The sequence below is a fragment of the Rhinopithecus roxellana genome, chromosome 12, assembly GCF_007565055.1.
Source record: "Rhinopithecus roxellana isolate Shanxi Qingling chromosome 12, ASM756505v1, whole genome shotgun sequence".
Classification (NCBI taxonomy): domain Eukaryota; kingdom Metazoa; phylum Chordata; class Mammalia; order Primates; family Cercopithecidae; genus Rhinopithecus; species Rhinopithecus roxellana.
The window spans coordinates 104520960-104546605 of NC_044560.1; the positions used below are offsets into that span (position 1 = coordinate 104520960).

The 25646-nt window shown below is 50.3% G+C and overlaps 1 protein-coding gene across 4 annotated transcripts; it reads left to right on the forward strand.

Annotated features, from left to right (window-relative positions):
- Positions 1–2140: 2140 nt before the first annotated feature.
- Positions 2141–21969, forward strand: PVR (PVR cell adhesion molecule). Of its 4 annotated transcripts, none has more exons than XM_030912932.1 (8): positions 2141–2513; positions 5861–6208; positions 8188–8484; positions 12226–12343; positions 15894–16042; positions 16872–17030; positions 19725–19756; positions 20154–21969. In XM_030912932.1, the coding sequence occupies exons 1-8, from the start codon at positions 2435–2437 to the stop codon at positions 20223–20225; spliced, it is 1254 nt and encodes a 417-aa protein (XP_030768792.1). In that variant the 5' UTR covers positions 2141–2434; the 3' UTR covers positions 20226–21969. The 4 variants fall into 4 exon arrangements, 3 of the variants coding, with proteins under 3 accessions (XP_030768792.1, XP_030768793.1, XP_030768794.1); XM_030912933.1 differs by having other exon boundaries at positions 16872–16994; XM_030912934.1 differs by having other exon boundaries at positions 2195–2513; positions 5938–6208.
- The last annotated feature ends 3677 nt before the right edge of the window (positions 21970–25646 follow it).

Sequence of the window (25646 nt, forward strand, 5' to 3'; positions counted from 1 at the left end):
CTAAGCCTGCTTCTTCAGAGCAGCCTCTGACCCTCCAGGGCCCTGAGAGGAGGCCCTGGAGACAGGAACTGGGGAGCCCAGAGAGGTAGGGGAACCCCAGATGGTGATGACATCGTCCAGAGAAGGAACATAACAATGGCCACAGATTCCCAATTTGGAAATAACTCAGCAGAACAAGAGTGACAGAAAATTCAGAGATTTCCAAGAGACCAGCCTCCATGTTTCCATAGAAATTCACCTACATACATCTGAGCCCAAGCATCAGATATGTCATACACAAGCATCAGATCTAAGTTAGAGAGGGCACCCACGGACAGAAACCTCCAAGCCAGCCAAAAGTGAAAGGAGGGATTTTACAGAAAGATACAGGAATGTGGGGCTGGGCACAGTGGCTCATGCCTATAATCCCAGCACTTTGGGAGGCCAAGGTAGGAGGATCGCTTGAGGCCAGGAATTCAAGACGAGCCTGAGCAACATAGTGAGACCCTGTCTCTACAACAAATTTAAAAACTAGCTGGGCGTGATCGCATATGCCCATGGTTCCAACTACCCAGGAGGCTGAGGGAATTGAGCCCAGGAGGTAGAGGCTGCAATGAGCAATGATGGCGCCACTGCACTCCAGCCTCAGTGAAATAGTGAGACCCTGTCTAAAAAAAAAGTAAAAATAAAAAGGATATAAGGATGTCAGAGAACAGGGACCAGAGCTGTTAGTCAGCCTCATGGAGACCCTGGCCAGGACAGACATCTCTGGGGACCAGGAAGTCTCGGGTTCTCTCTCTTAGGGTTTGACTTTCTGAGTCTCTCTGTCACCTCTCATTTCAATCTCATCTCGCTCTGTCTATGCTTTGTCTCTATCTCTTTCAATCTCTCTCTGTCTCTGTCTCCCAGCCCTTACCTCTGAGTGTGTCTATTTCTCTGTCTCCCTCCCTCTCTCTCTCCCCATCCCTTCCTCCCTCCCTCCTCCCCTCTCCCTACTGCAGGTTGGTCTATAACCCTTATCTCCCCCAGACCTGCTGGAGTTCTGGTATTAATCTGTTTATGGTCTGTTTCCCTCCACTAGAACACGGTCTTCATTAAAGGCAGAGATTTTTGTCTGTCTTATTTTCTGCTGTATCCTCAGCACCTGGGATGCTGACTGGCTCAATAAATATACATTGAGTGAAGAATGAATGAATGACCATTCTCATTAACAGTATTATTTGATGGCAACTGTAAAGCAACAATAATTTCACTGCCACTGCTGCTATTGTTGCAATATCTGCTTTTTATTTAGTATAAACTATATCCCTGAAATTGAGCTAAGCAGTTTCTTGTTTAAGTTTTACAGACTACCCTGTGAGGTAAGTACTGTTAGTATGCCCTTTTTTCTTTTTCTTTTTTTTTTTTGAGACGGAGTCTCACTCTGTCGCCCAGGCTGGAGTGAAGAGGCCCTATCTTGGCTCACTGCAACCTCCACCTCCCAGGTTCAAGTGATTTTCCTGTGTCAGCCTTTCTAGTAGCTGGGATTACAGGCATGTGCCACCATGCCAGCTAATTTTTGTATTTTTAGTAAAGATGGGTTTGTGTCATGTTGGCCAGGCTGGCCTTAAACTCCTGACCTCAGCTGATCCTCCTGCCTCGGCCTCCCAAAGTGCTGGGATTAAAGGGGTCAGCCACTGCGCCCTAGCCCCAGCCCCCAACCTTTTTTTTTTTTTTTTTTTTGAGACAGGTCTGGCTCTGTCACCCAAGCTGTAGTGCAGTGGCGGGATGGTGGCTCACCGTAACCTCTAACTCCTGGGCTCACACAGTCCTTCGGCCTCAGCCTCCCAAATTGCTGAGCCACCGCGCCCTACCATGCCCATTTTTCAGATAAAGAATCTGAGGGCCCTCGAGGAGAAACCACTTGCTCAACATGAGCCCAGGTCTTGTCTGACCCCAAAGCCCATGGGTTTAGGCTGGGTGGAAAGACAGCCTGGCGGGCTCAGGATCTGTCCCATCACGAGTTGAAACCTCAGCTCTGCCACTCGGCAACCGCGAGTCGTTAGTAAGTTGCTGAATCTCTGCGCGTGCCTCCGTTTCCTCACCTGGGATGTGGGCGTCCTCACACGGGAAGCCCCCTCTTCTAGTGCGCACTGAGGGAGCGAGCGCGCGTCTGTAGCCGGACTGAGCGCCGGGAGAGACCTGCGCAGGCGCGCCGGGGCGTGGAGGGGGGCGCAGCCTGGGTGACGCCCCCGCGCCTGAGGGGACTCGCAGCCAACTCCCCTCCGCTCACTGGTCTGGAATTTGAAGAAGTGGGTATTCCCCGTCCCACCCCAGGCACTGACGGAGCGGCCCCCCGGGGATTCCAGGACCCGAGCTCCGGGAGCTGGACTCGCAGCGGCCGCGGCAGAGCAAGCGGCGCCGGGAAGCGAGAAGGAGGCGCCCGCCGGAGGCCCAGCTGCCCGGAGCAACTGGCATGGCCCGAACCATGGCCGCCGCATGGCCTCCGCTGCTACTGACGCTACTGGTGCTGTCCTGGCCACCCCCAGGAACCGGTGAGTGACCTCCGCGCAGTCCGGCGGCCCCTCTCTCGCTCCCAGCTGCCCATCCAAGCCGGGTACTTGGCCCCCTGGGTCCCCGAAGATGACGGCGCCGCCCGGTGCCACCCACCCCCCATCTCTGCCCCGGGGTTGGAAAGAACACGGGGCGAGGGCGTGACCCTCCTCGTGGCCATCCGGAGAGCGGTCGGAGGTGGGTTTAGAAGTTCCTCGAAATTGGCAGCAATACAGGGTGGGCACAAGACCCTCCTCTGGGCCCCTCGGAAAGGGGATAGAGTTGGGCGCGGACATTTCCCAAAAAAGGCAAGAGAATCTCGGAAAATTAGCAGATGGTGACTCATGCGGGATTACCTTACCCAGGTTTCTGCTCAGCACACCCAGGCCATAACCCAGCAGCCTGCTGGCGGGCTGGGTCTGGACGGAGAGGAGGGTTGATGTTGGGGAGGAGGACAGTGGGTGACACTTGACACCATTACCCCTCTGACCCCCAATGTCTGACTCCAGGGCACTGGCCATTCATTCATTCTTTTTTTTTTTTTTTCTTTAATTTTGAGACAGTCTCACTCCATCACCCAGGCTGGAGTGCAGTGTCCTGATCTTGGCTCACTGCAGCCTCCTCCTCCCGGGTTCAAGCGATTTTCCTACTTCAGCCTCCCGAGTAGCTCGGATTACAGACATGTGCCACCGTGCCTGGCACGGTGTATTTTTAGTAGAGACAGGATTTCACCATGTTGGCCAGGCTGGTCTCAAACTTCTGATAAATATATATATTATATATTATTATTATTATATATTATGTATTATATAATTAATAATATATCATAATGTACAATATATTTCTTAGTAAATATTAAATATATTATATTTATAACATACATGTTATCTATATAATAAATCATATATTTTATTATACATTTAATGAGTAAATAATATTTATTTATTTATTTATTTATTTTGTGTGTGTATCTATATATTTATTGTGTGTGTGCGTGTATGTGTGTGTGTATGAGAGAGAGAGACAGGGTCTTGCTTTGTTGCCCAGGCTGGAGTGCAGTGGCACAATCCCGGCTCACTGCAGCGTGGACTTCCCAGGCTCGAGCTATCCTCTCACTGTGGCTTCTGGAGTAGCTGGGATTATAGGTGCTCACCACCACACCTGGCTAATTTTTTTGTATTTTTGGTAGAGATAGAGTTTCACTATGCTGCCCAGGCTGATTGCAGCCAAACACAGTGGCTCATGCCTGTAATCCCAACAGTTTGGGAGGCTGAGATGGGAGGATCACTTAAGCTTAGGAATTCAAAACCAGCCTGGGCAACATGGCAAGACCCCATCTCTACAAAAATAATTAGCTAAATAAAAATTAAAAATTAAAAAGAAACCTCCACCAAGGCCCATGCGAAGCTTCCTACTATGGCTTCCTGCGGGTCCAGGTGAGTGCTGCTGGTTCGGCTAATGAAACTCCCGAAATACCAGACAACGTGGGAGATTGGCTTTGGGGCGTCTACCGCTTTGGTACTGATAGGAATGACTTCTGGAGGAACTTGATACTAAATTTGGGACTCTTTGCTGCCGGAGTTTGGCTGGCCAGGAACTTGAGTGACATCGACCTCATGGCACCTGAGCCGGGGGTATAGCCACGTAGACAAATGGAATCCTGTGCTGAACCCGAATCTTCCAAAAAACAGCCTACAATCTGTGACCACCAGAAGATGTGCCCTGATGGCAGCTGAAGTTTGATTCAGATGGGCACTTTTCTTCCCTCTCCCTGCCTAGTTTCCTTTTGTTCCTTGAGTCCACGCAGAATTCCATTCTCTGTTCAGCAGACAGGCTTAAGCTAAAGTATTGCCTTTGTTCTATAAAGTTCTGTACATAGTTCCCAAGCTTCTGCGGGGGGTGATCTTTGGTCTTGTCCTGAGAAATAACAGTGCTGTTTTAACAAACATTTGAAATAAATACCGCACACACACAAAAATATATAAATAAAAATAATAAAAAAATAAAAAAGAATGCATAGGACTATGTTTATTAGTGTCAATAAGCGCTGACACATGTTGAAGACCTACTATGTGCTAGGGCCCTTGGCAGAAAGATTTTTATATAGGACCTGGGGGATTAGAGGTCAGTCTCTGACCACCCAAGTTCAAATCCTACCTCTGCCACTAAAACTCTGTATGACTTGGAGGACGTTATACTCTGTGTCAGTTTCCCTGTCTGTAAAATTATGTTAACAGTAGTGCTTGCCTCAGGAGGCTATTTGAGGATTAAATGCCAAAATATATGTGAAGCACCCAGAATAGCCCCTGATCTGTGTCAGCACCCTGTGAGTGTGCGCTGTTCTAAGTCTTATTTTACAAACTAGGAAAAAGAATCAGACAGGTTAAGTAACCGACATGAAGCCTCACTATAATTACCTTCCTCTTGTGCCATGATCCCCCACATTCTTCTGACCAGGATCCACCCAGAGTAATAATACTCCTTTCATGGATTTGAAGACCCAGGATTTCTCCCCATTTTCTACATTGGGGGTATTCTAACCCCTAATGGCAATTGTGCTGTAAATAACGACAGTCATGGTATGTGAAAGCTAAGATACCGGTGTGATGAAAAGGTTCTGGACCAGGTGCGGTGGCTCACACCTGTAATCCCAGCACTTTGGGAGGCCGAGGCAGGAGGATCACTTGAGGCCAGGAGTTCAAGACGAGCCTGGCCAACATGGTGAAACCCCATCTCTGCTAAAAAAAAAATTAAAAAATTAGCCGGGTGTGGTGGTGGGAGCCTGTCATCCAGCTACGCGGAAAGCTGAGGCAGGAGAACCGCTTGAGCCCCAGAGGCAGAGCTTGCAATGAGCAGAGATCGTGCCACTGCACTCCACCTGGGCGACAGAGCGAGACTCCGTCTCAAAAAAAAGAAAAGAAAAAGTTCTGGAGCTGTATAATGGTGACGGTTGCACAACATCGTGAAATGTACGTAGTGCCACTGAACTGTATGCTTTAAATGGCTTAAATGGTAAATTTATTTTTTTAACCACAATATTTACCACAATTTTTAAAATCAGTGATGTTGAGATTGAGGGAAATACGGTAATAATAGAAGAAATATGGTAATAAACAGCCAAAGTGAAGGAGCACGGCCAAGTTGCAGACCATCCGGACGCCCTTACCCTCCTCGCCTGCCTCGACCCCAACTAGTGCCCCAGTCCCCCCTTCCCCCATACCCCACCATCCACCAGGGCTCCAGGGCCCCGGCATGCAATCGCACGCTCAGGTGCCCGGGCTCCCGGAGCCCCTCACTATCTAGCCCAGGAACGCCCCGGGTCTGACACCTTCTCTTCCGTTCTCCGCAGGGGACGTCGTCGTGCAGGCGCCCACCCAGGTGCCAGGCTTCTTGGGCGACTCTGTGACGCTGCCCTGCTACCTACAGGTGCCCGGCATGGAGGTGACGCACGTGTCACAGCTGACTTGGTCACGGCATGGTGAATCCAGCAGCTTGGCCGTCTTCCACCAAACGCAGGGCCCCAACTATTCGGAGCCCAAACGGCTGGAATTCGTGGCCGCCAGACTGGGCACAGAGCTGCGGGATGCCTCATTGAGGATGTTCGGGTTGCGCATCGAGGATGAAGGCAACTACACCTGCCTGTTCGTCACGTTCCCACAGGGCAGCAGGAGCGTGGATATCTGGCTCCGAGTGCTTGGTGAGCAGGGGTTTTGGGGAGGCTGAATGAAAGGCAGAGACTTGATGGGAGGATCAGGGAAGTCAGCAAAGAGTGGGGAGGCCTGGGAGGATGAGGGATTCCCTCCACAGCAGATTCCCTGGGGACAAAAGGGGGGGCAGCACAATGATGGGGGTGGGGTGGGGGGAGGCGCATGGGGGAGGGGCTGCAAGGCAGGAAGGGAGCAAAGATCTCCGGGAGTAAGGCCCCCCAAGCCTTGGGTTAGAACGCCCTGAGGGAGAGGGAGGGGTATGTTGGAAAGGGAGCTGGGAGGGGACCCAAAAGGAAGGGAGGAGGCCTGGGTGGCCTTGTCTGGGTCCCTCCTTTCCTCATCTGTAAAAGGGTTGGTGACAATAGTATCACCCTTGGAAAGCTGTCCTGAGTGTCCAGGTGCAGCCTTAGAGCTTCACCACTGACCCATGTGAGCCCCTTAGAGCTGTCAGTTACTGTTACTTTATTTGGTGAAAAAGGAGAAAGTTGAAACAGACAGACAGGAAAGCAAGGATCCTGATACCCAAAAGAGGAGGGGATCTGCTTCCATTTTCGTGAGCTCCATGAGGCCCTCCTCTTGGAACTTGAGCAAGAAGTGTCTGTGCCTCAGTTTCCTCATCTGTGGGATGGGGATCACCACGAGGATTCAAAAAAACTGACCCTGTTTTTTTTTTTTTTCTGAGCCAGAGCTTAGCTCTGTCGCCCAGGCTGGAGTACAGTGGTGTGGTCACGGTAGGTCCTCACTGCAGCCTGGAACTCCTGTGCTAACAGATGCTCCTGCCTCCCTGTAGCTGGAATTACTGGAATGTGCCACCACACCCAACTTGTTTTTTGTTCTGTTTTGGTTTTTTTAAGCTTATGTGCCAAGAACTATTCCAGGCCTATGCATGAGAAATTCATGAAATGTCAAGGGCTTGGAACTGTGCCTGGCACACAACACCTGACCACAGGCAGCTCTTGTCGCTCCAGCAAGCCTGGGATTCCAGGTATCATGGTTTAGGATGAGGGTAAAACAGAAACAGCGAGTCAAGTTAAGGAGAAATCTTCGGTAAATAATACAGGTAATGATGGGGAAGCAAGTTCCAGGTTTGGGAATCACCAGGATGATGATTAAGAGTTGGTCAAGGTGGTTTTGGAGTCAGACAGACCTTATGGGAAAGCCTAGCTCTGCTGCTTACAGCTGTGTCACCGTGGACAAGTCACTTCCCTTCTCAACTTCAGAGCTGAGGCTTCCTCTCCTCCACGGAGCCCCAGACTAGGATAACCCCCTTTGGGTTTCCCCTTCCCAGCCCTGCCCTCTCCGAGTCATCACTGCCTAGGAAAGAGTCTGTCTGCCCCCTTGGACTGTACCCATGAGGGCAGAACCAGGGCCATTTTGGTCACTGCTGGGCCCCAGCCCTTTCCAGCAAACAGTATTTATGGAGCACTTACATGCCATTCTGAGAGCTTCATCTGCATATTCTCATTGCCTGTGATGCCATCATTATCCCCTGTCGACAGACAAGGAAACTGAGGCACAGACTTGCCCAAGACCACCCAGCTGCTTAGGGATACAACTGGGGTTTAAACCATGCCATCCTGTATCCTTTTTTTTTTTTTTTTCTTTTCCTCTTTTTGAGACAGAATCTCACTCTGTCACCCAGGCTGGAGAGCAGTGACAATCTCGGCTCACTGCAACCTCCACCTCTCGAGTTCAAGCAATTCTCCGGCCTCAGCCTCCCAAGTAACTGGGATTACTGGTGTGTGCCACTACACCCTGGCTAATTTTCAGTAGAGACAGTTTCCCCATGTTGGTCAGGCTGGTCTCGAACTCCTGACCTCAAGTGATCCACCCATCTCAGCCTCCCAAAGTTCTGGGATTATAGGCATGAGCCACCCCGCCCAGCTGCCATCCGGTACCCTTAATGAATGCCTCCTTCTACCACAGAGGGGTTCATTGGATGACCTGTTGCTTTTGTTCCTCTTCCCAGCCAAGCCCCAAAACACAGCTGAGGTTCAGAAGGTCCAGCTCACTGGAAAGCCGGTGCCCATGGCCCGCTGCGTCTCCACAGGGGGTCGCCCGCCAGCCCACATCACCTGGCACTCAGACCTGGGCGGGATGCCCAATACCAGCCAGGCGCCAGGGTTCCTGTCTGGCACAGTCACTGTCACCAGCCTCTGGATTTTGGTGCCCTCAAGCCAGGTGGACGGCAAGAGTGTGACCTGCAAGGTGGAGCACGAGAGCTTTGAGAAGCCTCAGCTGCTGACTGTGAACCTCACCGTCTACTGTGAGTGTGCCCGAGTCAGCGACGGCAAGATCCCCTGCTGGGCTGCCCCCACCACTGTCTACACTGACTCCCCAAGGCACTGTAGGCATTGCTTACTTCATCTGCACTGGCTCCCCTGACTCCTGTCAACACGACCATTGTCTGCACCAGCTCCCCTGGGCCATAACCACTGTCCCTATTGCCTACACCAGTTTACTCGGGCCATAGTTAATGCTGGTACCCAGATTGTCTGCCCTGGCTTCTCTAGCCACTGTCTGCACGGATACTCTACACTCTGTTGACTCCCTTGAGCACAGTCTACACTGCCCCCAAACTGCCTACACCTGCTTCCCCAGGCAACTATCCACAATGACCTTCCCCACATTGCTACACTGGTTCTCCTGGCCACGATCAGCACTGCCTGCCTTCTTGTCTACACCCACACCCTTGTCCATTTCTTTCTTTCTTTCTTTCTTTTTTTGAAATAAAGTCTCACTCTGTCACCCAGGCTGGAGTACAGTGGCACAGTCTCGGCTCACTGTAACCTCTGCCTCCCAAGTTCAGGTGGTTCTCCTACCTCAGCCTCCCAAATAGCTGGGATTACAGGTGCATGCCACCACACCTGTCTGATTTTTGTATTTTTAATAGAGACAAGGTTTTACCATGTTGGCCAGGTTGTTCTCGAACTCCTGACCTCAGGTGATCTGCCTGCCTCGGCCTCCCAAAGTGTGCTGGAATTACAGGCATGAGCCATCATGCCCGGCCTTTTTTTTTTTTTTTCTTTGGACAGGGTCTCACTCTGTCACCCAGGCTGGAGTGTAGGGCCATGATCATGGCTCCTATAGCCTCAACCTTCCAGGCTCAAGGGATCCTCCTTCCTCAGCCTCCCAAGTAACTGGGACTACAGGTACAGCCACCATGCCCAGCTAATTTTACAATTTTTTGTAGAGAGAGTTTTGCTATGTTGCCCAGACTGGTCTCAAACTCCTAGGCTCAAGTGATCCTCCCACCCCAGTCTCCCGAAGTGCTGAGATTACAGGCGTGAGCCACTGCACCTGGCCCCTTGTCCATTTTCTACACCACCTTACCATTGTCTACACTGGCTCTTCTGGGCCACAGACAGCACTATCCTTATTGTCTACACCACCTATTTCGGCCATCAGCTGTAGGGTGTTTTCACTGTCTCCCATGGTGTCTACACTGGCTCCTATGACCACTGTCTACATAAACACCCCACTTTTTCTACACTGGTTCTCCTGGGCACTCTCTAAAGTGCCCCTTGACACTGTCTACACTGACTCCCTGGAGAACTGTCTGCATTCACCTCCCACATTGTATCGACCAGTTACCCTGAGCCACAATTGACTGTCTCCGTTGGGTGCTAGCTGCATTGATCTTCCCACATTGTTTGTGCTGGTTTCCCTAAGCAGTGTCTGCAGAGTCTCCCAGTGTAGTCTCCATGCTCCTCTGCCCAATTTTGTCTACACTGGCTCACTTACAGGCTATGGAGTCTCGCCCCACATCACCACACGGGCCTCCTTGTGTTCTGTCTGGACGGCCCCCTGACAGCATCTGTCCTGGTTCTCCTGCACAGCGTTACCTCCACCAGCTCCCTCACGGCGTCATCGACATTGACACCCACACGTTTATCTCCACTGACAGCCCCAGGGACTCTCTAACCAGTGCTGTCTAACAGAAATAGCACGCAAGCTGCATATAGGATTTTAAATTCTCCAGCAGCCACCCCATTAAAAAGTTAAAAGAAAGAGGCCAGGCATGGTGGCTCACGCCAGCACTATGGGAGGCTGAGGCAGGTGGCTCACCTGAGGTCAGGCATTCCACACCAGCCTGATCAATGTGGTAAAACTCTGTCTTTACTAAAAAAATGCAAAAATTAGCCAGGCATGGTGACAGGTGCCTGTAATCCCAGCTACTCGGGAGGCTGAAGCAGGAGAATTGCTAGAACCTGGGAGGCCGAGGTTGCAGTGAGCAAGATCGTGCCATTGCACTCCAGCCTGGGCAACAGAGCAAGACTCTGTCTCAAAATCAAAAAAAGAAAAGAAAGAGATGAAATGTATTTGTTTATTTATTTATCTATTTATTTATTTGAGACGGGGTCTTACTGTGTCACCCAGACTGGAGTGCGGTGGCACAGCTCACTGCAGCCTCAACCTCCTGGTCTTAATTGATCCTCCCACCTCAGCCTCAGTCTCCTGAGTAGCTGGGACTACAGGCATGTGACACCATGCCCTGTGGGGCTAATTTTTGTGGGTGTGTGTGTGTGTGTGTGTGTGTCTGTGAGACGGAGTCTTCCTCTGTCACCCAGGCTAGAGTGCAGTGGCGTGATCTCGGCTCACTGCAGCCTCTGCCTCTCGGGTTCAAGCGATTCTCCTGCCTCGGCCTCCTTAGTAGCTGGGATTACAGGCCCTGGCTACAGTGCCCAGCTAATTTTTGTATTAGTAGCAGAGACGGGGTTTCACCATGTTGGCCAGGCTGGTCTCAAACTCCTGACCTCATGATCCACCCACCTTGGCCTCCCAAAATGTTGCGATTACAGACATGAGTCACCACACCCAGCCTATTTTTATTTGTTATAAAGACAGGATCTCCCTATGTTGCCCAGGTTGGTCTCAAACTCCTGGGCTCAAGTGATCCTCCTGCCTTAACCTCCCAAGGTACTGGGATTACAGGCATGAGCCTGGCCAAAGTTAATTTTAATAATTGATTTTACTTACCCCAATATACCCAAAATATTATTTCAACTTGTAATTTTTTTTTAAATTATTCTTGAGATCTTTCCCATTTAGTTTGCCCTAGTAAAGCCTTTGAAATCTGCTGTGTATTTCAGCCTGGCTGTATTTCGAGTGCTCAGTGGTCACATGTGGCCAGTAAGTGCCACATTGGACAGCTAGTCTAAGCTCCCACATCGTCTACACTGGCTCATCCAAATACTGTCTACACACACACAGTGCCTGTCTTAATTTCACCAGCTCCCAGGGACACACTCTATATGTGGGGGTGATCTCACCCCCACCACAGCATTTCAACACTGGCCTGACAATACAGCATCTGCTGTAATATCCCAACACCCTGTCTACACTGAGCCCATCAGTAATATCCACACAAGCTCTTCTAAGCATCATTCGTACTGTTCCTCCCATCATTGTCTATACTGCCTACTCCCCTGCCAGGCAAGTGGTACACAGATTCCCTCAGGTACTGTCTATACTGGAGTCCCTCAACACTGTCACTGGGTCTGAGCGAGGAGGAGGAGATCTGCACTGACTCCTACCCCTCACCCCCCAAAAAACCCTGTCCCATTGGCCTGCCCCCTGAGGACGTTGAAATCAGATCTGGGATGGCTGAGCAGCAGCCTAGAGCAGGGTTATCCAGGACTTTTTCCCACAGGACTTGTCGGAGCCTTGAATACACTGCCGTGTGTTATGAGTGGTCATTGCCTATGAGTGAGAAAAGGAGGAGGCCTTTTCCTGCAGGACACCCAAGACATGCCTGGTCCAGGCTACCCAGGAAAGCTAGTGGAGAAAAGCAGGTCCTCAGAAGCCCTCTCCATGTGCCCACTGACCAAAGACTCCCAGGCTTCTGCTCTCTGCGGCACCCCATCTCCCTAGACTCCTAGGCCTCTCCAGCTCCTGCTGTTTTCCAAATATCCCCAGGCCTTTTCCTGCAGTGATGTGAATCCCACATAGCCCTTGGCTCCCCAAAGGCTCCCTGTCTCTGAACCTCTGTGTCCATTTCCTGCAGACCCCCCAGAGGTATCCATCTCTGGCTATGATAACAACTGGTACCTCAGCCAGAATGAGGCCACCCTGACCTGCGACGCTCGCAGCAACCCGGAGCCCACAGGCTACAACTGGAGCACGTGAGTCCTGGGTCTCAGGGAGGAGGGGCTGGGGGTGTGGATTTGTGGGTCTAAGGGAGGAGGGGCTGGGCCTGGACCCCTGGGTCTGAGGGAGGAGAGGCTGGGGGCCTGGAATCCTGGTCTAAGAGAGGAGGAGAATTCAGAAAAGAAAAAAAGAGGAGGTTGACTTCGGGGTCCCCCAATGGGGGGCATCTCTGTTTTGACATCTCTGTTTTCCAGTTGAGGCGTTTAGCAGGTGGTTTAATCCTGGCTGGTGGATGCACCTGCTCTTTGGGGTGTGCCTACTCTGTGCCCGGTACTTCCCCGGAATCCCACGTGACCCCATGCTGTGCAGAGTCAGCTGCTGATGCCATGCCCAGGTTAAAGACCAGCCACGAGAGGGCAGAAGCAGCCCTTGAATCAGCGCCTGGCTCCAAAGCTGGTCCTCCGCCTCTTGGCCAAGCATGTCTAACCTGCAGGCCGCAAAATTTGTAAACTTTCTTAAAACATTGTGAGATTTTTTTTTTCAAAATTTTTTTTAGCTCATCAGCTATCATTAGTGTTAGTGTATTTTATGTGTGGCCCAAGACAGTTCTTCTTCTTCCAGTGTGGCCCAGGGAGCCAAAAGATTGGACACCTCCACTCTAAACTGTAACCACCTCACCATCACCTTGTGTAACCTACTTGGTTATCTCCGGACAGAGCAAGTACTATCCCCATTGTGTAGATGAGAAAGTTGAGGCTCACAGCGATAAGATTTCCCCAGATTCATACTGAAGCTGGGGTCAAGAGTAGGGTGAGGAAAAGGCAAAGGGACAATACAAAATTTTATAATACATAATTTACATAATTTTACTGAACCGCCTTTTTTCTTTTTTTAAAGAAGGGGCTCTGTCGCCCAGGCTGGAGTGCAGCGGTGTGATCATAGCTCACTGCAACCTGGACCTCCCTGGGCTCAGGTGATCCTCCCACCTCAGCCTCCTGAGTAGCTGGAACTACAGGCACACACCACCACACTCAGCTAATTTCTTTGTATTTTTTTGCGGAGACAGGGTTTCGCCACATTGCCCAGGCTGGTCTCCAACTCCTGGGCTCAAGCAATCAACCCACCTCAGCCTCCCAAAGTGCTAGGATTGCAGGTGTGAGCCACCTCGCCTAGCCTTACGTCTTTTTCCTTATTACAAAAGTAACTTGTGTCCACTGTAGAAATATCAACCAAATTAGTTATGAGAAAAAAGAATAAAGAAGCACCTATAGTGAAGTGTACCCAGCCACCTCCAGAAATACCCAGTGACCCCTTATTATACATCCTTCTGTCTTTTTTCTCTCTGCTTCTAAACAAAGACTGGAATTATGCTATACATATAATTTTGAAACTTTTCCTGTATCTTGTGAATACCTTTCCATGTCAAGGCACATAGATCCACACTCCATTTTCCCCCACGTTGTATTAGGAAGACTGTCAAACATACAGAAAATCATAGGAATTTTCCAGTGAGCACTTAAGATTCCACCACGTGGATTCCCCCACTAACATTTTACTGTGCTTGCTTTATCATGTTTCTGTGATTCCTTCCGTCCCTCTATTCATCCATCAATCATATTATGCACTTCAGAGCACTCCCAGCTCCCCTGGTTTTTTTTGGTTTTTTTTTGTTGTTGTTTTTTTTGACACAGGGCCTCACTCTGTTGCTCAGGCTGGAATGCAGTGGCGCAATCACAGCTCACTGCAGCCTTGAACTCCTGGGCTCAAGTGATCCTCCAGCTTCAGCCTCCCAGATAGCTGGGACTGCAGGCACACACCACCACGCCTGGCTAACCTGGCCCCTTTTTAAATGTTGCTGGGATTCCATCAATTAAAAAAAAAAAAAAAAAAAAAATTTAAGAATAGAGACAGGATCTCACTATGTTGCCCAGGCTGGTCTTGAACTCCTGTACTCAAGCAGTCCTCTCGCCTGGGCCTCCCAAAGGGCAGGGAAGGGATTCCAACATATGAGGATGACATCAGTTATTTAACCAGTGCCCAGTAGAGGACACAGATGTCATTTTCCATTTTCAACTCTGCAAATACCATGGTGGTGACCATCCCCAGTGGTCACTTGTCAGCAGTTGTCAGTGGAAGGAATTGCTGGTCAAAGGTTTTCAATTGGTGTGATGGTGCCTTTACTGTCCTGCCTCAAAGTGCCACAATTCAGGCTCTTGAGCCGGATGGCTGCATTTGCATCCCAGCTCTGCAGAGTGCCCAAAGCCCAATGCTTTCATCTCCTCCACCTCTGTCCATTAAACCAGTGTTCCTTAACTACTTACTGTAGTAAGTAAGCCAGGTGCAATTAACCGACATACACTGGTCAATAAAACAGACCAAATTTCCTCCCCATATGGAGCTTCCATTCTAATGGTGAAAGAAACAAGAAGCAAGATAAAGTCATAAAGTGTGTAGTGTGTGCGCAATGGTGATAAATACCATGGAGAAGATAAAGCAGAGAAGGGAATGGGACTGGGTGTCCTGGCTCATGCCTGTAATCCCAGCACCTTGGGAGGCAGAGATGGGAGGATCACTTGAGGCTAGGAGTTCGAGACCAGCCTGGCCAACATGGCAGAACCCCATCTCTACCAAAAAAGATAGAAAAATTGGCCGGGTGTGGTGGCACGCACCTGTAGTCCCAGCTACTCAGGAGGCTGAGGTGGGGAGATTCTGTGCACCCAGGAGGTGGAGGTTGCAGTGAGCGAAGATGGCGCCACTGCACTCCAGCCTGGGTGACAGAGTGAGACCCTGTTGCAAAAAAATAATAATTAAATAAAAGAGAGAGAGAAGGGAATGCAAAGGGTGATCGTCGCAGTTGAAATACGGTGGCCAAGTGAGGTGTTACTAAGGTGACATCCCAGCAGAGGCCTGAAGGAGATGAGGGTGAGCTCTGCGGGTACCTGGGGGGAAAGCATTGGGGCAGAGGGAACAGCATGGGCAAACCCGTTTCTATCCATCAGTCCCTGCATAAGCAAACACACTGGACACCTAACTGGAGAGTTTGAGGACCAACAAGGAGGCCACTGTGGATGCAGAGGCTGAAGCAAAGGGGAGAGCAATGGAAAACGTGGGCAGAGGTAGCAGGGACCAGATCATGTGGGGCCTGTGACAGGAGAAGACTTCGGTTTAACTCTGAGCCAGGCTGAGCCCCCAGAGGGTACTGAGCTGAGGGATGGGAACTGACTTAGGGTTCACAGGCGACCTCTGGTGGCCGTGTGGGGAAAAGATGAGGGGGCGAGGGCAGAAACAGAGCCCAGTGTGGAGGCGGCTGCTGGGGGCCCGGATGCACCGCACCAGAGCAGGGAGGTGGGCCTGGAAGCCCTGAGGAGCGGTGGGATTCTGGATAGATCGTAAGGCGGGGCCGACAGGATTGGCTAATGGGTTGGGTGTGGGCGTGAGAGGAAGGGAAGAGTTGGGGGGCCTCCAGAGTTGCTCTCCACTTATGCCATAGAGGGCGTGAGGGTTTCTGGTACGCAGTGAGTGCTCAATCACTGTCACTCTGGACCTGCAGCAGAGGCTACCTCCTCACCTTTCTGTCGCTCCCAGGACCATGGGTCCCCTGCCACCCTTCGCTGTGGCCCAGGGCGCCCAGCTCCTGATCCGTCCTGTGGACAAACCAATCAACACAACTTTCATCTGCAACGTCACCAATGCCCTAGGAACTCGCCAGGCAGAACTGACCGTCCAGGTCAAAGGTGAGGAACTCCCTGGGTTGGGAGAACAGGGACCAAAGGAAGAGGTCGAGGCAGGGTTCCCTTGCCAGTGCTCTCTGGCTCCCATCCTTCTCCTAAGCCTTCTCACAAAAGGACCAGTGGGGCCAGTTGTACTCCCCTGTTAACTCCATACCTATACCACTGGTACCGTTGTTCAACTGCCTGAATACACTCCCTCCACACACACAGGTTGGGATAGATGTGGAATCCCTCTCTCTCAGGGACTCAGGCCTTTCCAAATGTATTAGGCAGACCTCTATCAATTGCAGTTGACAGAAACACAAAGTAGTCTAAGCAAAAAAATCAAGCAAAACAGGACTGTATTGAAAATTCACCTTCAGGTATGGTTAGATCCAGGGGCTCCAACCATGTAACCCAGAAACTTTTATTTTGTACATCTCTTGTCTCTTTTTGTTATACTGGCTTTATTCTCAGGCAGGCTTTGAAGCAAGATGGCTCTCAGCAGCAACAGGCTCACATCCTACCAGAATAGCAACAGCAGGAGAAAAAAAAACACCACTTTCAATAACTGTAGCCAAAGTCCCAGGGCTGGCTCTCATTGGCACAGCTTAAGCCACAGCCCACCTATGAACCAATCATAGCAGCCAGGGAGAATGGAATATTCTGATTGGCCAGGCCTGTGTCAAAGTCCCATTCTAGGAACCAGAGGGTGGGATCCAGTCCACCTAAATTAACTAGACTGAGGCAGGTGGAGTGGTGGCTCCCCAAGGAAATTCGAGATGCCATTTCAAGAATGAGAGATAAACCCTAAGAGTTTTCTTACCTAAATACCTGTTTCCTTCTCTTTCAGAGGGACCTCCCAGTGAGCCCTCAGGCATGTCCAGTAACGTCATCATCTTCCTGATTCTGGGAATCGTGATTCTTCTCACCCTCCTGGGGATCGGGCTTTATTTCTATCGGTCCAGATGTTCCCGTGAGTTCCTTTGGCACCATCATCTGTCTCTCTCGAGTGAGCATCACCAGAGCTGCCATAATTGAGCACCTACTATGTGCTGGGCTCTGTGCTGAGTCCTTTCCATGTGCCTCTCACTGAATCATCACCCCACTGCCATGAGGTTTCCCCCATTTGACTGATGAGGGTGCACAGCCAGGGAGTCTCGGAGCCAGGGAGTCTCGTTCACTGGTTCATTTACAAATCTTATTTACAGAGTGGGAGAAGAGCATATAGGGCCTTAAGGCCATGGTAGGGACTTTGGAATTTAATTCAGGTGATGTGGGAGTCCCTGCCAGATGGATAGAGGGTGAAATAATGCCTAACCCCTCAGCCTTACTCCCTCTGCCTTGTTCAACTAGGAGAAGTTGGTAGGAACTGGCACCTCTGATCCTCAGCTCTAAAAGGGTCTGATGCTGTCATACCTCGAGATTTGCACAGGCCGTTCCCCTGCCTGGAGCACCCTCCCATGGCTCCTTCTGGAGAAGTGTGCCAGCTAATTCTGTAATCAAAGGAGCGATACTTTGCTGAGCACCATCTACGTGCCACTTTGTGTGTATAACCCCCTCGATTTTAATTTCTAATTTTTTTTATTATTTATATATTTATTTATTTTTGAGACAGGCTCTCTCTCTGTCGCCCAGGCTGGAGTGCAGTGGCGTGATGTTGGCTCACTGTAGCCTCCACCTCCCAGGTTCAAGTGATTCTCGTGCCTCAGCCTCCCGAGTAGCTGGGATTACAGGCACGCACCACCGTGCCCAGCTAATTTTTGTATTTTTAGGAGAGACACGGTTTTGCCATGTTGGCCAGGCTAGTCTCGAACTCCTGGCCTCATGTGATCCACTCACCACAGCCTCCCAAAGCACTGGGATTACAGGCGTGAGCCACCACACCTGGCCTGTACAATCTCCTCAAGGATCACCCAGCAAAGTGGTTCTCCCGTGAGCCCCATTTTACAGAGGAGGAAATATTTGCTTTGAGAGATGAAGTTACCTGGTGAAACAGCTGGAAAGTGGTTGATGGGGAGAAGAAGCCAGATCTTTGACTACCAAGCTTTTCCCTCAACCACTAAACAAAGCTGCTCTGTCACATCCTGGGTGGATGCTGCCTCCTCCAGGAAGCCCTCCCTGACCCCCAAGCATGGGCCAAGCATCCACTAGGCTCTCCCATCCCAGCCTTGCCCATTCTGGGTCATCACTGTGGGGCACTTGTTTGTCTTCCCCAGTGGACTGTGAGCCCCAAGAGAGCAGACCTGAGGCTGTCACTGTCATGACTATGTCCCCAGGACCACCTACCATTGGGCTAGGCATAAAAGAGGTACTTGAGGAAGTGTTTGCTGCGTGATTCAATGTGTCAACTCCAGAGCCAAACTGCCTGTATCTGGGCCCTGGAGCTACTGCTTGATTAGTGATGTCACCGTAGGCAAATAGCTTAATCTGTATGACTCAGTTTCCTCATCTGTAAAATGGGGTGACGGTACCTCATAATACAGTAAAACACTTAACACAGCAGGTGCCACATTGTAAGCCACATACTGGGTATGGATTAGCTATGATTGTTATTGCTATTATTACTATTATTGTTATTATTAGTATCTTTTTTTTTTTTTTTTTTTGAAACAGAGTCTCACTCTGTCCCCCAGGCTGGAGTGCAGTGGCGCAATCTCGGCTCACTGCAAGCTCCGCCTCCCAGATTCACGCCATACTCCTGCCTCAGCCTCCTGAGTAGCTGGGACTACAGGCGCCCAACACCGTGCCGGCTAATTTTTTGTATTTATACTAGAGACGGGGTTTCACCGTGGTCTCAATCTCCTGACCTTGTGATCCGCCCGCCTCGGCGTCCCAAAGTGCTGGGATTACAGGCATGAGCCACCACGCCCGGCCTATTATTGTTATTATTAACATAAACTGCACAAGAGCAGGTTTTTGTTTTTTGTTTTTTGTTCTTTTTTTCTTTTTGAGACAAGATCTCACTCTGTTGCCCAGACTGGAGTAGTGCAGTTGTGTGATCTTGGCTCACTGCAGCCTCAACCTCCCAGGTTCAGGTGATTCTCCCACCTCAGCCTCTCAAGTAGCTGGGATTACAGGCATGCGCTCCCACGCCTGGCTAATTTTTTATATTTTTAGTAGAGATGGAGTTTCGCTGTGTTGTCCAAGCTGGTCTCAAACTCCTAGACTCCAGCAATCTGCCTACCTCAGCCTCCCAGAGTGCTGGAATTACAGGCGTGAGCCACCACGCCTGGCCAAGAACAGGGATTTTTATCTCTTGTTCACAGCTGTGTTCTCAGCACGTAGAATGTACCTGGCACAAAGTAGACATTTACCATTTGCTGAATAATAACTACTATTTGCTAAATAAACCCCTGTTGAATAGTCCAGGAAACTGAAACACAGAGAGGTTAAGTCACTTGTCCAAGTTCACACAGCTCCTAAAGGACAGAGATGGAATTTGAACCCATCCATCTGGTTCTAGAGCCCAGGCTCGATATTTATGGATATTTAATAACCAAGTGAATAACTGGATGACCAGATCCTTAACAGAGCACCCCCACCATCCCTGTCTCACACGCGTATACCATTAAGGGAATTGGCGCCCCCTTGTAATAGCAGAGGCAGAACTTGACATTTTCAGGGCCCTGACACCCAGGCATGTCTTCTTCCCATGCTTCCCAGCACTATGCCTTCCTGACGACTTCCCCTCCTATTTCCCCAGGTAAGGAGTATGCCAGCGCCTCGGCTAATGGGGTAAGTGCAGTGTTGGAGCTAAGGAGGGTGTGGGGTCTGCACAGACTACAGACCAGACGTCTCCAGATGTCCACAAGAGCCTGGGTCTTTCCTCCTGGTGCCCCAAGCAGCATTTCCCAACCCTTCCTGCTGGGTAGAATCCGCTGTAGAGTTTGCTAAGACGCAGCCCCAGACAGTCTGGTCTGTGATAGGGTCAGGGAATCTGCATTTTAATATCCACCCTTTCCCGACCCCACCTCAGTTCCACCCATGGCCACACCTTGAGAAGCACTGCCCTGGCTTCCAGGGAGAGGGGAGGGGATGGGCCTGCTGTTCTTTGCACATTGGGCTTTGGTGGGAAGATGTTTGATTTTGTTCAAAAGAGCCCCGAGGCTAAAGTGTGAAAATCCTCTTCTAGTATATCTCCTATTCAGATGTGAGCAGAGAGGCCAGCTTTTGCCAGGATCCACAGACAGAGGGAACAAGGTGACACCGTCGGGACTGAGCAGGGAGAGAGACTGGAGCTGGCAAGGACATGGGCCTCCAGAGTTGGACCCCACCCCAATGGATGAAGACCCCCTCCAAAGAGACCAGCCTCCCTCCCTGTGCCAGACCCCAAAACGAGGGGGGCAGGTGCAAGTTCAGAGGTCTCCAAGACCACCCTCCGTTCATTTGCTAGAAGGACTCACTAGGCTCAGGAAAGCTGTTAGGCTCGCAGTTACAGTTTGTTACACTAAAACGACAGAGATTAAGATGAGCACAGGGAGGAGGTGCACAGCCCATGCTCCAGGAGAGATGAGGCGCGGGCTACCAGCTGCCCTCTCCCAGTGGAGTCATAGAGGCAGCACCTGATTCTCACAGCAACGACACGTGACGACTTGCAAGTACTGCCAAGCAGAGCAGCTCACTCGAGATCTTCGTGTCCAGAGTTGTTTGTTTGTCTTGAGACAGGGTCTGGCTCTGTTGGCAGACTGGAGTGCAGCGGTGAGATCACAGCTCATTGCAGCCTTGACTTCTCAACTCCAAGTCATCCTCCCACCTCAGCCTCCTGAGCAGCTACGACTACAGATATGTGCCACCATGTCTCGCTAATCTTTTTATTATTTGTAGAGATGAGGTCTCCCTGTGTTGCCCAGGCTGGTCTTGAACTCTTGGCTTCAAGTGATACTTCTGTCTTGGCCTCCCAAAGTGCTGAATTAAGCAGCTCACCACCCACATGACTGACCTCATACGTCAAGGCAATACCGTGTGGCCCAAGTCCCCCACCATAAATCACATCATTTGTGATGTGGCCCAGAGTGGCCCAAGACTCTCAGATCAGCTACCAGCAGGATATTCCAAGGGCTTGGAGATGAATGCCCAGGAGCTGAGGATAAAGGGCCTGATCTTTCTTTGGGCAAGGTTAAGCCTCTACTGCATAGCAGACCACACAGAAGGGTGTGGACCACCAGAGAATTTTGGTAAAAATTTGGCCTCTGGCCTTGAGCTTCCAATTCTCTGTATCCGTCAGATCTCTGTGGTTACAAGAAACAGCCACTGACCTTGGTCACCAGAGGCTGCAACTCAGGCCGCAAGCAGCTGCCTGGGGCATGTCCAAGGAGCAGAGACAACTACTGGACGTGAACTTGAAGGAGGTAGTCAGCTGCAGCCACTTTCAGCCAGCATCTGCAGCCAGCGAGCTGGGACTGGCAGGAAAAAACCCACAAAAGAAGCAAATGCTATTTCCAGCTCAACGGGGAGGGGATGCAGGGGGAGGTGGCACTGCAGTTGCTCAGGACACGCTCGTACAGGACCAAGATGGATGCGACCCAAGACCCAGGAGGCCGAGCTGCTCAGATGCAACTGACAAGTTTACTTTAAAAAGGTCTATGATCTTGAGGGCAGACACCAGAATTCCTCTTATAAAGAAAACTGTTTGGGAAAATACCTTGAGGGAGAAAAGACCTTGGGCCATGATGCTAAATGAGAATACAAAGCCCGAGCTGCTCCGCAAGAGAAAATAAGCGGGACGGAGGATTTGCTGTGGACAGAGATGGAAGAGTGGGGAACAGAGAAGCGTGGGGAAGAGATAGGAACCAGCAGGATGGCAGTGGCAAAGGGTTCAAGGGGTGATGAGGCCAGTGGGACCCCACAGAGTTGGGGAGACAAAGGAACATTGGTTGCTTTGGTGCACATAAGCTCCTTGTCTTTCTCCAGCGCCCAGAATCTCATTAAAGCTTATTTATTTACCTCCAGTGGCTGTGTGTAATGGGGTTTCTTTCTTTCTTTTTTTTTTTTTTGAGATGGAGTCTTGCTCTGTCGCCTGGGCTGGAGTGCAGTGGCCGGATCTCAGCTCACTGCAAGCTCCGCCTCCCGGGTTTACGCCATTCTCCTGTCTCAGCCTCCCGAGTAGCTGGGACTACAGGCGCCCGCCACCTCGCCCGGCTAGCTTTTTGTATTTTTTAGTAGAGACGGGGTTTCACTGTGTTAGCCAGGATGGTCTGGATCTCCTGACCTCGTGATCCGCCCATCTCGGCCTCCCAAAGTGCTGGGATTACAGGCTTGAGCCACCGCGCCCGGCCACAATGGGGTTTCTTGTGGAAATTAAGGAGGAGACAGGTTTCATATGTACCATCACCACATGGGATGGAACCAGAGGCATGGAAGCAAGATGCTAAATGAAGAAGGCTGTGAGGGCTGGGATTCCCAGGCACCTTAGGAACAGCTTGTCTTTGTTTTTTGGGTTTTTTTTTTGTTTTTTAAGAGACAGTGTCTACTGTCACCCAGTCTAGAGTGCAGTGGCACGATCATAGCTTATAGCCTCTAACTCCGGGGCTCAAGCAATCCTCCCACCTCAGCCTCCCAAGTAGCTGGGACCACAGGTGCCCCTCCCCATGCCAAGCTAATTTTTTAAAATTAGATAGTACAGAAACTTCCCAAAACTGGAAGTTATAAAAAGACCTGAGGGATCCGTTCTAATTTGTGTTTAGAGTGTAATGGTCCAGCTCCATTCTTTTGCATGTGGATATCCAGTTTTACACAACACTGTGAATGTAATGAATGCCACTGAATCATACATTCAAAAATAGCTAAAATGGCAAATTTTCTGTTATCTCATTTTAACCACAATTTTTGAAAATTAATTTTAAAACCATTGAATAGTACACTTTATTTATTTATTATTTATTTATTTATTTTAGAAACAGAGTCTCACTTTGAGGCCCAGGCTGGAGTGCAGTGGCCTGATCATGGCTCATTGCAGCCTCGACCTGCTGGGCTCATGCGATCCTTCCATCTCAGCCTTCCGAATAGCTGGGACTATAGGTGGGCGCCACCCCACCTGGCTAAATTTTTTAAAAATTTTTGTAGAGATGGGCATCTCACTATGTTGCCTAGGCTGGTCTGGAACTCCTGGGCTCAAGTGCTTCTCCTGCCTCGGCCTCCCAAAGTGCTGGGATTACAGATGTGAGCCACCGCGCCCGCCCTGGACCTTACTTTTGTTGCTCAGTTTCTGGTAATTCAGAGTTGTTGTTCTTACAACCTTAGTTGTTCTACAGCCACCTCGTGTTCCATGGGAGGGATTTACAGGGCTCTTTTAACGAGGCCCCTAAGGACAGGCGTTTGTATCATTTCCAGCCTTTTACTATTACAATGTTGTGGTGAATAACTTTAGACACTGTCATTTATTTTGTTTATTTATTTATTTATTTTAGAGACAGGATCTTGCCATCTTGCCCAGGCTGGTCTCAAACTCCTAGGCTCAAACAGTCCTCCCGCCTTGGCCTCCTAAAATACTGGGATTTATAGGCATAAGCCCCCGTGCCTGGCCAATGCACACTGTCATTTAGCTCATGTCAACACCTGAGTGTAGGACACACTCCTGGAGGTGGAATTGCTGGGCCAAAGAGTTTGTTTCTTGTCATTGTGATAGATATTGACAAATGAACCCTCACAGAAGTTGTGCTGAGTTCTGTTCCCACCAGTGACGTAGGTGATGGCCTCTTTCTGGCGGGAGGGGGCATCCTTGGAATCCACAGAGCCAGGAATGGAGAGTGGGCCCAGAATTTTGGTATAGGTGTTGTATAAACTTATAGTAAGGTTAAGAAAACTGCAACTATCCATATCAGAGTCTTGGTGGGGGGAGGGGTATAATGGAGATCCATAAAGGGGCTAAAACACTGGACACCCTCCCTCCGCATTGCTCCTGCATGGGAGTCGGGAATCTTTTCAGGTCGATATGATCTCACCTTGAGGAGCTGTGAGGTCCCAGAAGCCTCTGGGTTACTGATTGCTTGTGGTGAAAATGCCTATGCTACTGAAATCTAACTTTTTAAAAAACATTATGGGCTGGGCGCAGTGGCTCACGCCTGTAATGGGAGGCTGCAGCGGGTGGATCACTTGAGGTAAGGAGTTCAAGACTAGCCCGTAGTGAAACCCTGTCTCTACAAAAAAAATTAGCCAGACCTGGTCATGCATGCTTGTAATCCCAGCTACTCAAGAGGCTGAGGTGGGAGAATCCCTTGAACCCGGGAGGTGGAGGTTGCAGTAAGCCATGATCGAGTCACTGCACTCCAGCCTGGGTGACAAGAGTGAGACTCCGTCTTAAAAAAAAAAAAAAAAAAAAAAAAAGAACTGGATTATCTGGCTCAACTCCGGGCACGGCATGCAGGGCCCAGTTCTGCTGTTCTGCTGTTTGTTCTGCTTTCCTCCATATATTGGCATCACCCTCTGGTGCCAAGATGGCTGCTGCATTCCGGGCATCACATCCAGACTCAGACCCAGAGAAGCTGCCCATCCCTACCTGGGTGAGCCTTTGTAGGAAGGAGAAACCTCACCCAGCAGCAGAAACCTCACCCAGCAGTGTCTTTTCTGGTCTCATTCACCAGTGCTGCCCACCGCTTAACCAATCCCTGGCCAAAAGAATAGGACCGCCTGGATGGCTGGGCCAATCAGGACCTGCCCTCTGGGGCTGGGGAGAGGCCCGGATGGAGGCTGCAGGACAAGATGGAAGTCTAGACCTCTATTACCAGCAGTGACTACTTCTGTCTGGGTGGTTGTAACATGTTTGAATTGTATTCTCTTTTAAGTACTGCCTAAAAGTTCTGCATTAAACCTTGACTCTTCTTTTAATAATACAAAAGGAATCGAAGTCCTTGTTTGAAAGGGAGAAGAGAGAGAGAGAGAGGGAGGGAAGGAGAAAGGGAGGGAGGCAGGGAAGTAGACAGAGGGGGAGTAGAATCCAGCCACCGGAAAATCCAGAATAGCTGGCTTTGCTTAATCCATGCCTGAAAATAACTGCTGGGTTTGCAGCAACCTCTCTCCAGGAGACAGACCAAGGAAACTACAAAACTGCAGGAAGGATTGAATGGCCGGGCACGGTGGCTCATGCCTGTTACCCCAATACTTTGGGAGGCTGAGGTGGGTGGATCACCTGAGGTCAGGAGTTCCAGACCAGCCTGGCCAGCATGGTGAAACCTCGTCTCTACTAGAAATACAAAAATAAGCTGGGCATGGTGGTGTGCGCCTATAGTCCCAGCTACTAGGGAGGCTGAGGCAGGAGAATCGCTTGAACCCAGGAGGTGGAGGTTGCAGTGAGCTGAGATCGTGCCACTGCACTACAGCCTGGGGAAGAGAGCGAGAATTTGTCTCAAAAAAAAAAAAAAAAAAAGGATTGAAGGTGGATGCTGAGGGTACTCTGACCCCATGAACCCAGCATGAAATCTTCCTGGCATTAAGGAACATTGAGGCTGTGGAGGATTGGAAATCCCTCCAGGGAAAACACACTTCTCTTGAGCAGGGTCACGAGGGGTGGGGGCAATGTGGGAGAGGGGCAAGTCCAAAGACAAGGTCTTAACAATAATAATAACAATGACAGGCATTTGTTGCTTATTTGCCAGGCCTCTTGCATCCAGTTCTCCCAACATCCCTGTGA

Excerpts from the sequence above, each read along its gene's own strand:
- PVR (XM_030912932.1), top strand. The coding sequence starts at position 2,435 with ATGGCCCGAACCATGGCCGCCGCATGGCCTCCGCTGCTACTGACGCTA. Across the intron at positions 8,485-12,225 it reads TGTGAACCTCACCGTCTACT|ACCCCCCAGAGGTATCCATC; the intron begins GTGAGTGTGCCC and ends CATTTCCTGCAG. Across the intron at positions 19,757-20,153 it reads CCAGCGCCTCGGCTAATGGG|TATATCTCCTATTCAGATGT; the intron begins GTAAGTGCAGTG and ends ATCCTCTTCTAG.